Genomic DNA, 14613 nt, shown 5'->3' with positions numbered 1-14613 from the left:
ACAATGAACTTACCTAGAAGTAACTTCTGATCAGAATTGCACAGAATTGGGCTGTACAGATTTTACTGAGATGTCTCCTCTACACTATCTTGCAAAGGTTCTTCACTGACATGCCTGTTGGTAACTATCAGTGGCAGGCTAGTTCTGATTTTTATGTTTTGTTACTGAGGCCAATGTGTAGAATAATCTGAAATGCTAGATGAGGACTGGAGAAACTCTGATTGACTTAGCTCCAAAACTCAAGGTGGGTGGCCTTAAACATAACTTAGTAACCCTTCTCAGTCTCACCTGCCTGCTTCAAATGGTTGTTTGAAAGGGAAAAGGTGCACTTTATTTCCTGGAGGAACAGGTAGGATTCAGTTGTAAGCAGACTGTTTTGAGAAGTTGTGTCTTTGTGTGTTGCTAATAATTGATTGTGCAATGAGTTCAGGCAAAAAGTAGAGTTTTATGTGGAATTGTACAAGTTCTTCCTTCTGCGGGGAGCATTTCCCAAGGAAATTTCATGGAGCTTGGAAAGAGCTGCCCAAAGAAGTATACTGCAACCTTAAAAAAAAAAATGCAACACCCCAACTGCCTGTGCCACTGACAGAAGTGCTTCCAGATAAGATTTTTATTGCACAATTGTCCTGCCTCATTCACAGAATTCTAGGGAGCATCCAGATGCTGCTGGCCAACTTCTCTTTTCACTGCCTCTTCCATCATTTCAGATGGAAAATAAGATGACTACAGTTGTAAAACAATGCCTTTGGGTAGATGATTCCAGAAACCTTCCCAACAGGAAGTATTCACAACAATCCCTTTCTTTCTCAAGTCCTGGGATCCAGTGGAAATAGTACTGGGGTGCTCTCAGCAGACTTCTTGAACGTGGCATCCTTCCCCATCCCTACCTCTTCCAGACCAGCCAGCTACAGAACCTCGGAACTGGACTACCATATCTGGGCTGCAAAAATCCAAACCGCCACTACAGAGCAACAAAGAGTTACGGATTCCTGTATCTTTTTGCTGACATTTGGGGTCGTCCGGGTGCCTGCAGCCCAGGTTTGGTACTCGCGGCCAGGTTGGGAGCTCTGTCCGGGTTGGCTGAGGGCCAGCGCATAAGGAGGAGTGAGCCTGGAATACTCGGGACCGTCGCTACCTTGTGCTCAGGAAGGGACTCGCTCTTTTCGCAAAACAGCAGGGCGCAACCACCGTTACTGACCTGTCGTTTCATCTGGAGACATTCACTTCGGGGTCCGACCCACTCTCTTCTCTTCCCCTCCCCACAGTGCCCCAGTCGCGCGGTTCAGAGGGGACACCGGGGAAGAGGGGACTCAAACTTCAGAAATCTGGACGAGCTTCCCCGCGCAAAAGCGGCGGCGACAAGGAGGCGGGCGCGCCTCCGCCGCTCCTCCCTCCCTCCCTCGCCCGCCCGCCAGCCAAAGCGAAAGCCTTGTCTTCTCCGGGGCTTATCAGTCCGCCGCGAGGGAGCTCCGTTTCCCAGCAGTGCCTTTGAACGGTGAGGTCAGAGTTGCCCGGGAGCCAAACCGTAAACAGCCCCGAAGGCGAGGCTCGCTCCGACGGGACCTGTGCAGTCAGCGCGGCTTGCGTCCCTTCTGTCGCGCGCTCTGCTCCCCACGGTGGGATGCAAGGGGAGCTTGCCAGAGCCCGCCGGTGAAACAGGCCACCAACTTGTTTACAGTCAGGCTGCCAGCGGCTGGATCGAGAGAGTGCCCGATTGGTTTGCTAAAACTAGCTCTGCTGGTCCGGCCACCTGCGCAAGCCGACCATTTCCAGTGTCCCTCTCTGCCCTTGAAAGCGAGAAGCTTCCCCGCTAGTTAAACATCAACTGAGATTACAGAGCTGGCACTGATCTGGAAAGAAAGTAAAGGAGGGCAGATGCGTGTTTGTGCGCGAGAGAGAAAGGGCTGCAAGGAGCGTTACAGGTAACAGAGTAGGTCCTTGTGTACACAGGCATATTTGAAATTATATGCATCCTCTCACTTGCTATTGTTGTAATATCAATGCTGTAATATAAATTGCATTTAGATAAAGGCCTCACCATAAGACATTGGGCATTTTAAAGTAACATTTAGCAGTTTACAAAACCTACTGGAATTATTATAAGTTTCCACCATTTCTTTCTGTTGTCTTCTTTTTTACCCTCTCAATACCCTTGCAAGGCAGAATAAGCTGAAATAGTGACTGGTTTGCTGTTCCCTTCTTCAGGGACATTTGTTTTTCAACTTTCCAGGCATGGAATTTCCTGGAGATCTCCTGCCCAACTATTAAACAAATTTGACCAACTTCTGAGATCAGACAAAGCCATCCCAAACAACGTCATTCTCCCTGAATTGGTCCCCTCTTCTTTTACCCTAAAGTATGCTATCTCAATACTGTGAATCTAATCATCACAATTACAAAATGCCCAAATGCCCTCTCGATGCATACAAGTTACAAACAATACTTACTTTATAAATGAAACAGTCTCACCATTAGAAACCTTCTATGCTAAGCAATATGGGTGCCCAAAGTGTTTTCTGCTTTCCAGAGTCCGTGTAATATAATGCCAGCAAAACTGGAGCAAGCCTAGGTGTTTGTCTATGGCTCACCTACCGTTTTGACCTTTGGCAAATATACTTACAAGAGGAATGTAAAGAATGCGGCAGCAAATGCATCGTATCTGTCCCATAATTGTCAGTAACTTGGTTTTTTGGCTGCTCAGAAAAGTAAGCAGGGGAGGGAGAGGAAATAGGAAAATTATTCCTTGATTGTTTAAAGGGGAAAGGGATTTCCTTAGGAAGCCAGGACACAAGAAAGTTCTGTGTTCTGAGGAGACGGCATCTTATTGAACTGGACAAAGATTGCTGGGACACTTTAAAGACTCAATTCATTGGGTGAATCCATATCCCAGCTTGTTTGAAACTTGCACACAGTTTGCTTCATTGACTATTAAAACATTGGTGTGTGTGTGTGTACAGAATTATGCCTGCTGGCAAGGCTGGGTTTGAGTGCAAGCACACAGTGCTACCATTCGTTGCAGGCACGTGCATACAGAATTAGACAATTGTATTTGCCTTCCCGCTCCTCCCAATTTGTCCTTAATAGTAGGATTGATTTTGCTTGTTTTTTTTCCTTTTAAATTGTTCAATAAAATTATTTATACACACACATACATACATACACTTATACACACACACACACACACACACACAGAGGCCTAAATCTTTTCTAATCTCCTGGTGAAAAAGAGTAAAAAAGGTGCAGTAAAGGTTCAGACTACTGGTGCTCTGCAACATGAAGGGCCCATAAATACAATCCTGCATAAGTTAGTAGTTTTTCTCCTCTCCTACTCTTCCTTCTTTCTCCAAAGACTCATTGAAGAAAGAAGGAAAAAGGAAGAGAAAAAGGCGGTAGTGATTCTGCCAGAGAAGAGGTAGGGATCAGCAGAGAGAAAGAGTGTTGGCAGAGAGAAAGATGAGAGGGAAAGAAACAGAGGTAGGAGAAGCATTAGGAAATACCACTTTGACTCTGAAGGATCTTTTGCCTAGGATCCCTCAGCTCATGGCATTGCCAATAGAATTATTATTGTTTCTTCTCTATTAATGGGGCAGAATGCCAATAGAAGTGAATATGTGTAGCTTGGGGTTGAACTGTGGAGTCCTTGGGGTTCTCTGAGCTTGGTAAATAAAATAAAACAAAACAAAACCCCCACCCCCACCAACACTGGCAGGACATGCCACAGTATATAAACAGAGAGGAAACCCCACCCCCTTCTAGCACTGAAGATGTTACCTAGCTGGGTAATGAAACGTTTGCAAGAAAACAGCCAAGCTCAGAGAGCCCCAGGGACTCCACAGTTCAAACCTGAGCTACACATATTCACCTCTATTGGTACCACATATGGGTGTCAAATGCTTCAGAAAACACGCAGATGGGAGAAATTGGCATGCAGGCAAACCTCCACCAAGGAACAGCTATACTTTCTACATGAATGCCTAAGACAGCATACCCTGCCCACCAGCGTCAGATACAAACTTCCAGCACAGCTGGATGGAAAATAGCGCAACAAAGCGGCCATAAAATGTTACGACTAATGATCATGGACGCACACCTCAGACTCAGCAAATACCAGCATATCACAGACAACCTCAAGGAGCAACTGGAACAAACCATGACCCCAAAGCATACAAATATACTGACAACCAGCATCAAGAACACATCCCAAAGACAAGCTGAGAAAAGAAAAACAGAACTGCAAACTAAACTGCTCAAACTAAACCTCAGAAACAAAGAGGTACCTGAACCAGAATGGGTAATCAACATGTCCAGCCGACCACTATCCACTGCAGAACACAACCTCCTCCAGAAAGGCCTCAACTATAACATAGACAATGCTAATCAGCTAGAATTCTGTGCAGCCTTAGAAGCAGCATTTAAAACTACAGGATCCAAGAAAACATAAGGCAGACAATCATACCACAGATCAGAAGAACACAGTATCAGCACCAACTGAAAGCGGAGGACAGAGCAGCCCTCAATAGCCTAAGGAAGGACCAAACCATCATCATCCTCCTAGCAGACAAAGGCCGAACCACAGTTATCATGGATAAATCACAATACTTTCAAAAAGGTATTAGAGGACAAAGAAACCTACATCCCAGTTAACACCAACCCAATACAGAAACTAGACAACCTAATCAAGAGAACACTTAGCAACCTAACCAAGAAAGGCCAGATCACAAAAGAACGGTGGTGGATGAAAAGCAGTGGACCCATCCTCCCATGTTTCTATGGACGACCAAAAATACACAAGCCTGACATACCTCTCCGACTAACAGTATCTTTACCAGGGACTCCAACATCCAACATAGTGAAAGAACTGACAAAAAAGCTTGGACATTGCACAGAGAAGAGTGAATATTCTATCAACTCCTCACTACAGTGCCTCCAGAAAATCAAAGATGAAGATGAAATTATGGTCTCATTTGATGTCACAGCCCTCTTTACATCCATAAACCCAGAACTAGTGAAAGAATCCATATCAGCAGTACTACACAACACATCCGACCTAACCAAATACACCCAGATTGAAATACCCAGAATCATGGACCTCATCAATCTCTGCCTCACTACCTATTTTCAGTTTGATGGACAAATATACCAACAAATCAAAGGCACACCCATGGGATCACCACTGTCAGGATTCATAGCAAAGACTGTGATGCAATCCCTAGAAACTATAGCACTTCCACACATACAACCTAAAGTATGGATCCAATATGTAGATGACACCTTTGTTATAATAACAAAGGAACAACTAGAGAAGACACATGAAACCATCAACAACATCTTCAAAGGAATAAAATTCATCAGAGGGGAAGAATACAACAACACGCTACCCTTCCTGGATATCTTTATCAGCAGAGGAAACAACAGCAAATTAGAAACCCAAGTCTATCAGAAGACAACCCACACTAATCAAGGACTCCATTACCAAAGTAACAACCCAACCTCCCACAAGAGGAGCTGTGTAAGAACATTATTCAAATGAGCACAAATTCATTGCAGCAACCCGGAACAGCAGAAAAAGGAAACAGACCACAACATCTTCCAACAAAATGGATATCCATGCAACTTTATCAAAAAGTGCCTGACCACTCAACCTATTACAACACAACCTACACAAGCTATGAAAAGGATCACACTGCCATACATCAAAAATGTCTCAGAAATGCCAACAGACTACTACAACCACATGGGATCTCCGTAGCACACAAACCAACTAAAGCCCTCCAAAACATCTTAAGCAAACCAAAAGACCCAGTATCCCAAGAAGAAAAAACAGGAGTCATCTACAACATACAGTGTAAGGACTGTAACAAACACTATGTAGACAGACAAGCAGAACGCTTGCAGAGGGCATCCACGAGCACCAACTAGCAGTCAGAAGACATGATGAAAACTCCTTAATCTCACAACACATGGACAGACTTAACCATAGTTTCAACTGGAAAACTGTCAGCATTTTAGACCAAGCTAAATCCAAAAATGCAAGGGAATTCTTGGAAGCTTGGTATTCAGACAAGGCATCCATCAACAGGCACATAGAGATAAATCACATGTATACACCATTCAAAAGAAGCAACAAAAAGCTAAAAAAGGAAACAAAAAGACCAGAACACCTCCTCACCAGCAATCATCACCCAGATAAGCGGAGATTAACACCAAGATTATCACCAGACATACAATCAAGCAGTAAACAATACCCTAATCAAGGAACTACCAGAGGGAAAAAATAAAACAAAACAAACCCCCCACCCCCACCAACACTGGCAGGGCATGCCACAGTATATAAACAGAGAGTAAACCCCATCCCATTCTAGCACTGAAGATGTTACCTAGCCAGGTAACAAAATGTTTGCAAGAAAACAACCAAGCTCAGGGGCAGAATGCTTGCAGGCAAGGCTTATCTTCTGAAATTTTCCTGCCTCATTCATGGGATAGTATGATGTTCAAGGTGACATCATCTTCTGTTTGTGATCTTCCTGCATGTTCCCTGTTACTTGAATTTACTTTTTTTCAATTAAAAGAAGCAAAAGAAAGATTGAGTCACTGCAGTGATTGAGCCTTCTGGCTAGCAACCATTCATCTGGGAGCCCCCTTAACAGAAAGTAAGAAGGATTAGACTTAGTTGAAATTACTTCTCAGCAAACAGGGTTAGGAGGACAGTGCTCCATGGTCTTCCCAAAGTGCTGACAGATATAACTTCTACCCATGTAGACACAGAAGCATTCTCTAAACCATTTCCACAAAGCAGGAACATTCTACTGGTTGAGTCCAGTATTTTTTTCACAACTAAGCCAGAGGTCTATTGGACACTTAATGAAATACCCAGATTAATTATGTAAAACAAATGGCTTAGGGAAAGTTATTAGAAACTTAGAACAACCTACTATTTTTTTTTCAGTATTATATGAATTGGATATTTCATAGCACATGTGGATAAGGGTATAGGGATAAATGAAGTTTTCCCAGTGAAAAGAAGTAACAAGTGGGATTGACTGGCCATATTTAATTCCTCCCCACTAGGGGGAAACTCAGAAATAAAGATCTGTGTGGGACTTTCCATATAGTTTGCACTAAAGCTGGCAGCAGGGAAAGGGTTAAGACCTTGGATCTCTGAGATCTCAAAAGCTAAACCTGGTTAGTACTTGGACAAGAGGCCATCTGAAAATATCAGGACTATAAGCTATACTGGGATAGTTAAAAAAAAAAAAAAATCCTGGATGAAGGCAAAGGCCTGTTCTGAATCGAACTGAAAAAACTACATATAAGTGCCTGTATAGATCACCAAGAATTGAGTTTGACTTGAACAAGTTTTTACTTAAAATAAGCAGTTTAAATGAAAAAAAAAATCATGCATTCATCCTTGAAGTAAGATTAATAGCATCCTGCACACACACACACACACACACACACACACACACATTCACAGAGGGATTCTTCCCTGCAGTATAGATATTGTAATTCGAAGTCACACAAGGCAAAAGTCTCATACTGTACTGAGATATTGCAAAGATAAAACAACGCAAGGAGAGATATCAGTTAGAAATTGAGGGAAACAAGAACTGGGAGGCTTTGTTACCAGTGCAGTGATGGGAGCTTCAGTAAGTGACAATGGCTTCAAACACTTCCCGATTTTTTTCTCTTTTTACCCGAGCAAAGCTTCAGAAGAGAAGATCGCTACTTCTTTTATATATGCAGCAACTCTTATTCACTCTTGTTGTTTGGCAGGATTACAAAGTAATCATAGCACCTGCTTTCAAAACGTTTTAGAATCTTACCTTGAATTTTTCTGGTTTCTCCCTGAAACTTGAAATGGTGGTCTAGTTTTAGCTTAATTTTTCAGACAAGTGAAAAGTTATATTTTCCTGTGGCTTCAGCATGTTCAGTTCTAGTACTGAATCATGTCCTGGTACCACCCATTATTACCATGCAGATGTGGTCATGCATCTCAAATCCCAGGTTCTTATTCTCAGAATCCAACTGCAGAACAGGTGGCTCCAATGCTGCAGGCCTCTCTTCTTTGGAAACCCAAAAACATCTGTCAAAAATTGCACATTCCCTCTTCATCTTCAAAGGGTATCAGCCCATGCCAGCCTCGCAAGCACACAGGAAAGAAAACCCCATGCAGACTTGCCTTCAGTGGGAGCCTGAATGCCCATCCCCTTCCTTCTAGCAATTGGATGGATTTCAATTCTTTCAGTGCTACTTCCTCCCACCTGGTCTTCATTCCATGGATGGCCCAACAGGTCAGTATGGCACTTCTCCAATTAGAAATCCTCCTTCTCGCTCTCTAAAGGAAAGGGCATCTTGTAGGCAAGGAGCTGCTTCTGACAGGTTGATTTCTCATTGCTCAAATGGCAGCTACCAAGTGGTGGTCAGTTTGGTTCACCTTCATTTGCTCTTCACCTTGTAGTTGCTATTTTCACTCTTGGGCTATTTTGTTTTGCTATTAAGCCTTGCTAGAAATACCCCTATCTTGCATCTTCAATAGTGCTAAGTACCCTGAAGTCCATAAATAATGCAGGATAATCAATGGCCTTTGGATGCAGGTAGAGTGCAGGCATCAACCTGCATAGCAGGATGTTACAGGCCTTCCTTAAGATAGGACCTGGCTGTAATCCAGATGACAATGCCATGGAGACTGGAAGCTTCAGATAACTGGTGGTGGTCTTTGGGAGACTGGATGTCACTATCTCAAATCCAGTCTGTAACAAGTGAATCTCTAAAAGACATTAAGCACCAAAAGCTATTCATTGTCACTTTGATAGAGGTGGGAATGCAGGAGCATTATGTTTATGGTGCTAGAATGTTTCTAACTATAAGCATTATGTTGTTTGCACTATTTACATTTACCTAGAATGGTATGGTGCTACTTCCTTTAGAGCTCCAACGCTACTTGAGGGAACATAAAATTTATCTCATACTGAAACCACTATTCCATCAACAAAGGCTGTTTCAGGCAGATTTTTTTCCTATTCCTACCTGGAGATGTTAGAGGTTGAACCTGGAAACTTCTGCATGCAAAACACAAATTCCACTATTGAACTACAATATCAGTCCTAAATACAAAGATGAAAGTTGTTGTTAGCATTTATAGAACTGGAGGAAGTCTGTAAGAGAAATCTTGCAACAAGAGTTGGCTATCTTAAACTGGAATAGGGCAGCCTGTATTTGGGCAATGGAACAAGAATTCAAGAAAATGAAATGTAACAATTAAAAAAACTTTGAGCAATGGAGGTGAGGTGGTCTGGACACCTGAGCATTCTTACCACAGGAGAAAAGCATCTGAAAAAAAGCTCTACTTACAACCCTGGGTGGGTTTTTCTGCCCCTATTCCTTAATTTAATAAGTCTTCTATGAAGATCTAGGCCTACTTTAACTTAGTTCAGCTATTGTGTGTGTGTGTGTGTGTGTGTGTGTGTTGTGCCTTCGAGTCAGTGTTGACTCCTGGCAACTGCCTGGACTGGTCTCTGCAGTTTTCTTGGCAAGGTTTTTCAGAAGAGGTTTGCCATTGCCTGCTTCCTAAGGCTGAGAGAGAGTGACTGGCCCAAGGTCCCCCAGCTGGCTTTATGCCTCAGGCAGGATTAGAACTCATGGTCTCCTGGTTTCTAGCCTGGTGCCTTATCCACTATACCAAACTGCTTCTCTACAGTTATCTTATTCCACAATACTCACTTTCTTGTATTTATTCAAATTAAAATGATTTAGTCATTGTTACTCCAGTGTTGTATTTGTACTATTAAAAGGGGAAACTGGTGCCATTTATTTAAATGTTTTGTTTTGGGGAAGAGAGATCATCCACATTCCAAATGTGGGGAGCATTTGCCCATTTAAGAACAGGTACCCAATGTAACTCTTTTATATGGGGAATGGTTACACTCTGGAACTCAGGTAGAAGGCATGGGAGAGTAAAGATACAAGAAGAGAAGTGGCAGGCTTCCAGCTGTGGCTACGTAAGCCATATCCAATGTTTTTGTGGTCTCAGGCTTCAGGTTGTACAACTCTGCTATTAACAACAACTAATTACATTTAAATATGAATGAATGAAATAGATTTAATTTTTATCCTAAGCTATTCAAAGCTGAAGTGTGTCCTTCGGTTGAAAAAAAAAAAAGCACACCTTGGGTTTACAGTTATGGATGGGTTGCACAGATTGCAACAGAGGGTAAAATAAACTCTCTGGACAACACCCATTTACTCATGCACCATGATGAGTACCTATGCATGTTTACTTAGATGTTAGTCCCATCTAAGATCTGTAAAAATCAAAGTGGAAAATGAAAAAAAAGTGATTGAATAAAATCAATAAGCATTTATGTCTTAAGTTTTTGTAATATGAGAAACACGTTGCTTAAAACCAAATCTAACACCTAATTTTTTGAGATCCGCATGTAATGCAATTTTACTAAAATATTTTAATATCTGAAAATCTTCCATTTAAAAAGAAAATACTTAAATATCCATATAATATCGTCGTCTCTTTCAATTAGTCTTGGAAACATCTAAGACACAGCAGCCAGCTTTAACATTCTCTTTAACATAAAGTAAGAATAAAGGGAATAATAATAATAACATAATAACATAAAGAATAAAAGGAATAATATCAAATGCACATTAACGTTTGAAAGGTTATATTCTTAAATGTTCTCTTCTTTTACTTACTTGAGGCGGTGCTCTGCATCTAGGTATTTCCAGTAGTAGGCTTATCTGTCTATACAACCAGTTGAGTTTTACAAGTAAGAACTCTCCATTGTTTGCAAATTCAAAAGGTATTTCTCACATCTGGTATGCCAATGAGCAAAACATATTGAAAAAAATAGCCTAAAACTTTGAGAATCAATCAGTATATTGTGTCCTCGTGCCTACAGACTAGAGGAAAAAACTAATTCTGCTCTGCACTAAAAGAAGAATGGCATAAACATATTGTAAACATCTATGAATGCAGGGAACAGAATTGCTTTACAACTTTTTATCTAGTTGCAGGCAACTCCTCCCTTCAGAAACCTCAACAGGAATTCTGATAAAGCACAGAGCACTAACCTCATTAAAATCACTTAATGATCCTTCATCGCAGTCACCATTCTGAGATCTATTGGCAAGCAATCAAAGGCCCCATTGTTACACAATATGCAAGATACGCAACTTGGGAGTGGGGGCATTTCTGGGAAACTTGGAGGAGCACAACCTAAAGACCTTTGCAACTTGTTCTTTTCTTACTTGCACAGCTAATAAACAGCAATAGAAAAAGCTTTCAATTTCACTTCTCAGTTTTTGCAAAGAACTAACAAGGCATTTCAAAAAACATTCTGGGGGTTTGTTACCAGCTGACCATTTTGAGGTATAGTTTGATGATACTATTGTTATGATTTTAAAAGGTTTATAAGTTGAAAATATGGTCAAAGTTGGTAAACTGCTATGGAGAAAGAGCTAATAACGCAATTATTATTTGCTTTGTTTCTTCTTTTCTGAGTGGCAGGAAATTCATGGCAGCCTTCCCTTCAGTACATCATTTCCTTTGGAGCAAAGAGCAGCAAAGATTATGATTAAAAAATATGCAGTAAGTGAGAGGGGTGGGAAGAAAGTTTTTATCTTGAAATGTTCAGATTGAAAAGCTACAGTAGAATTGCTGCTTTAATCCCTGGACATTTTATTTCCAATATAATATCAACCTATGTTCCAGATTTTGTTATTTCAAGGCACAAGTCAATCTGGGCCAAAGATCTAGAGCACCATTTGATATCCATCATCTGAAATACAAGACTGTCACACAGTGAGGCCAGAGTTCAGAGTAAGAAGGGCACTGAGTAAATCACTGAGTTTAAAGACCTAAATTCAGGGACTTCAGTGGCATAGGATATCTTCTCATTTCATGAGGCACCTGAAACAAAACAGTTCACTTCCATGGTAACCTTAACTTATATGGCCAATACTTTATTCAAAATTGTTATTGTTTCCATTTCATAGGAAAATCAGTGCCCATATAATCAGGAGTGATTGTGTGAATGATCAAATCCATGGATATAAATCCAGCTTTCAAAGAGGATAACTGGCATGCAAAATTGTGCATTTGCATTGCAAAATGGATGACAATGCTATTACAAATATGACACTCAAAATGAAGGGAAGGGTTAATGTCACCCTTTACCTAATAAAAGTTTCTACTAATCTTTTATTATTATTATTTTTTGCCTTCCTTCTTGTTAGCTAGCACAAAAACATTGAATATTTACAAGGAACAATGGTTGGAAAAAAAATCCAATGTTTCTATAGTCAGTAGATGGCAGCAGTTACTTATGCCAAATATTTTTAGTCCCTACAAACAACCTTGGGGCAAACAAAATCACTGTATCTGAGCTCAAAGAAATATAATAAAGACAAGTCTACCTGAGACACTTTCTGACCTCAGTATTTAACAGAACTAACAAGGACTGTCTAAAAAATAGAATAAAATTTAAGAGATTCAGCCACCTGACAGTTAGAAATTGAGGAAAACAAGAAAAAGAAGCATCCTCATTCTTATGCTGACAAAAGAGTTCCACAGAGCAGTTGAACATATGAGTAGGTTGTGGCAAATTAAGCTCCTACTTCTGCAGAAAAAGAAAAGATGCTACTGCTTCCCGTCTAGATTTTGCAAGCTAGGTTGCTCCAATTTCTCACTTGTTCTCTACCCCCATCTCTACCTGGTGTCTTTAAAAAAAAAAAATCTTGTCCACTAGTTTCAAATCTGTCATTTCAAATAGTCATGCCCACTGCCCACAAATTATTTCAGGGAAACTGTAGCACAAGTTTTAAAAAAGGCTTAATAAAATAAAACAAAACAAACAAGAACTCCCAACTGTTCCCCAAAATATAAAGAACACCCAAATTCCTGGACCCACCCATACTTGTGACATGGGTGTATCCACTTGAGAAAATGTTCACTCCCGCTCCCCTCCCCACCATTATTAAACCTCTAGCTATCAAGCGTGTCCAACTCCTATTTTAGAAACTCAGATCTGACTTGCAAAGGTTGAGTACCTTTCATGTAATAGTGCTGGTGCCGTATAACCCTGTTCCAGCTATGTTTACACATTGCACAAACAAGCATGATTTTTTGAAAAAGAGTTGACTGGATTCACCTATTCTGCTAAGCTATAAGCCAAAAGGCTAGGGAGCTACACAACACCTTACAGACCTTTTGTTTTGGGTAGGCTCTGGGACCCCTCTAAAATCATATGACCAAATTGTGAATGTTTTTCTGTTGTTATGAAACAAAAATATGTAAGAGTTCTAGAATTCATTTTCCATAATTCCCATAAGCCAAAGCAAACAAGTATTATTAACTCTGTACTATAAATTAAAAGTTAGGGAAATAATCCTCTAATATCCTGAAATGAAATTTGTCTCAAAACTAGAAGGAACCACTTTGATTCTCAGCTTCCAGCAAAATGATGTGAGAAATATATGGGGACAATGGAATTTGTGATAAACTCAGTCCAATAACAATAGAGAAGAAAATCAAAGTTTGCCAAAACTGGGATATGACAGCATGTCTATGGGTTCTTTAACAGAGTCTTTGCAAATAACACAGTCAAGAGTTAAGGAGTCTTCTGAAAAGAAGATGGTTTCCCAGTGCAGGTTGAGTCTAGAAGTATGAGTTAATCATTCTCATGGCTTCCTGCCTTGTTAGATTTGGGTGCTTCAACCAACAGGGTTTGGCATTTCATTGTACTGTCTTTAGAAATAGGTTCCTGCCAAAGAAAAACCAAGGTTTTCTGTCTTCCATAGGGATAAACCAGGGATGCTTTCAAATGAGACTCCCATTGTGCAGATGCTTTACATTATTCAAAACGTTTTACAAAAGGTTCAGTCATAATCAACTTGCATTTATCAACTGTTTTTTTCCCCACTGATTTGTCATTTTCTTTTCTTTCCACAAAGAAACTTGTTTTGGAGAGAGAAATAATAATAGCTGCCCCATGTATTGTGAGTAGTGTCTAGAAGAAACAAAGGGTCACTACTGTTTTTCAAAGAAAGTGTTTTGTGTGACAGTCAAGAGCTTACCTTCACAACTTCATTTAGATCAACAGCCTGCGTTTTGTCCTTGAGACAGCTTTCTTCATAAACGTACTCACATGTATAATGTACGTCGGCTTTTATGTTTCACAGAATCGATGGCAGTGGATCGGACAGAAGAGGGATGGGTAACCTGCAGCTTTAGTCAACTGCAAACTTAGCTTCAAAAACTTTTTATAAGAGATCTAGAGAAAAGCTATTTCTTTCTTCCCCACAGCCTGTTGCTTAGGAGAGAGAAAAGAGGGTACTGAAAAGAGAATGAAGAAGAAGAAAAGAAAGGTTTTACAAAGAGAAAAAAAGAAGACAACAAAGAAAGAAGGTGTTCTCATCTTCTGTTAGCTCTGGCCCATCTACTGATGGATGCAGCCCATTTTACCGTATAAGTGCCTTATAGACTACCCTAAGGGTATATAGACTTCAACAGAAAAAAAAGCCTGCCTATCCTTGAGATGGGACATAATACACAGATTTGCAGTGTGTGTTGGGCTTAATGCTTGTTCATGGAGACATGAG

At 40.7% G+C, this 14613-nt stretch overlaps 1 protein-coding gene across 12 annotated transcripts in view; it reads right to left on the bottom strand.

The window, feature by feature from the left end:
• The window catches only part of SH3TC2 (SH3 domain and tetratricopeptide repeats 2), a 53609-nt gene extending 42477 nt beyond the window's left edge, over positions 1-11132 (bottom strand). For 3 of the 12 annotated variants that reach the window (XM_025169494.2, XM_025169502.2, XM_088133660.1), the window contains exon 1: positions 10708-10983. In XM_025169494.2, the coding sequence (XP_025025262.2) occupies positions 10708-10726 (19 nt within the window). In that variant the 5' untranslated portion in view covers positions 10727-10983. Of the gene's footprint in view, positions 1-1198; positions 1973-2447; positions 2557-2620; positions 3171-10707; positions 10984-11085 lie in introns of those variants that run through there. The other 9 variants (XM_088133661.1, XM_088133658.1, XM_088133659.1 and 6 more) reach the window with 9 other exon arrangements.
• Between the last annotated feature and the right edge of the window lie 3481 nt (positions 11133-14613).

The sequence above is a fragment of the Python bivittatus genome, unplaced genomic scaffold (genome assembly GCF_059951505.1).
Source record: "Python bivittatus isolate LINGU-HERP-01145 unplaced genomic scaffold, Pbiv_v1 ctg000080_np1212, whole genome shotgun sequence".
Taxonomy (NCBI): domain Eukaryota; kingdom Metazoa; phylum Chordata; class Lepidosauria; order Squamata; family Pythonidae; genus Python; species Python bivittatus.
Note: the sequence above shows the minus strand (reverse complement) of the source record. Positions and strands in the feature narration are given on the sequence as shown.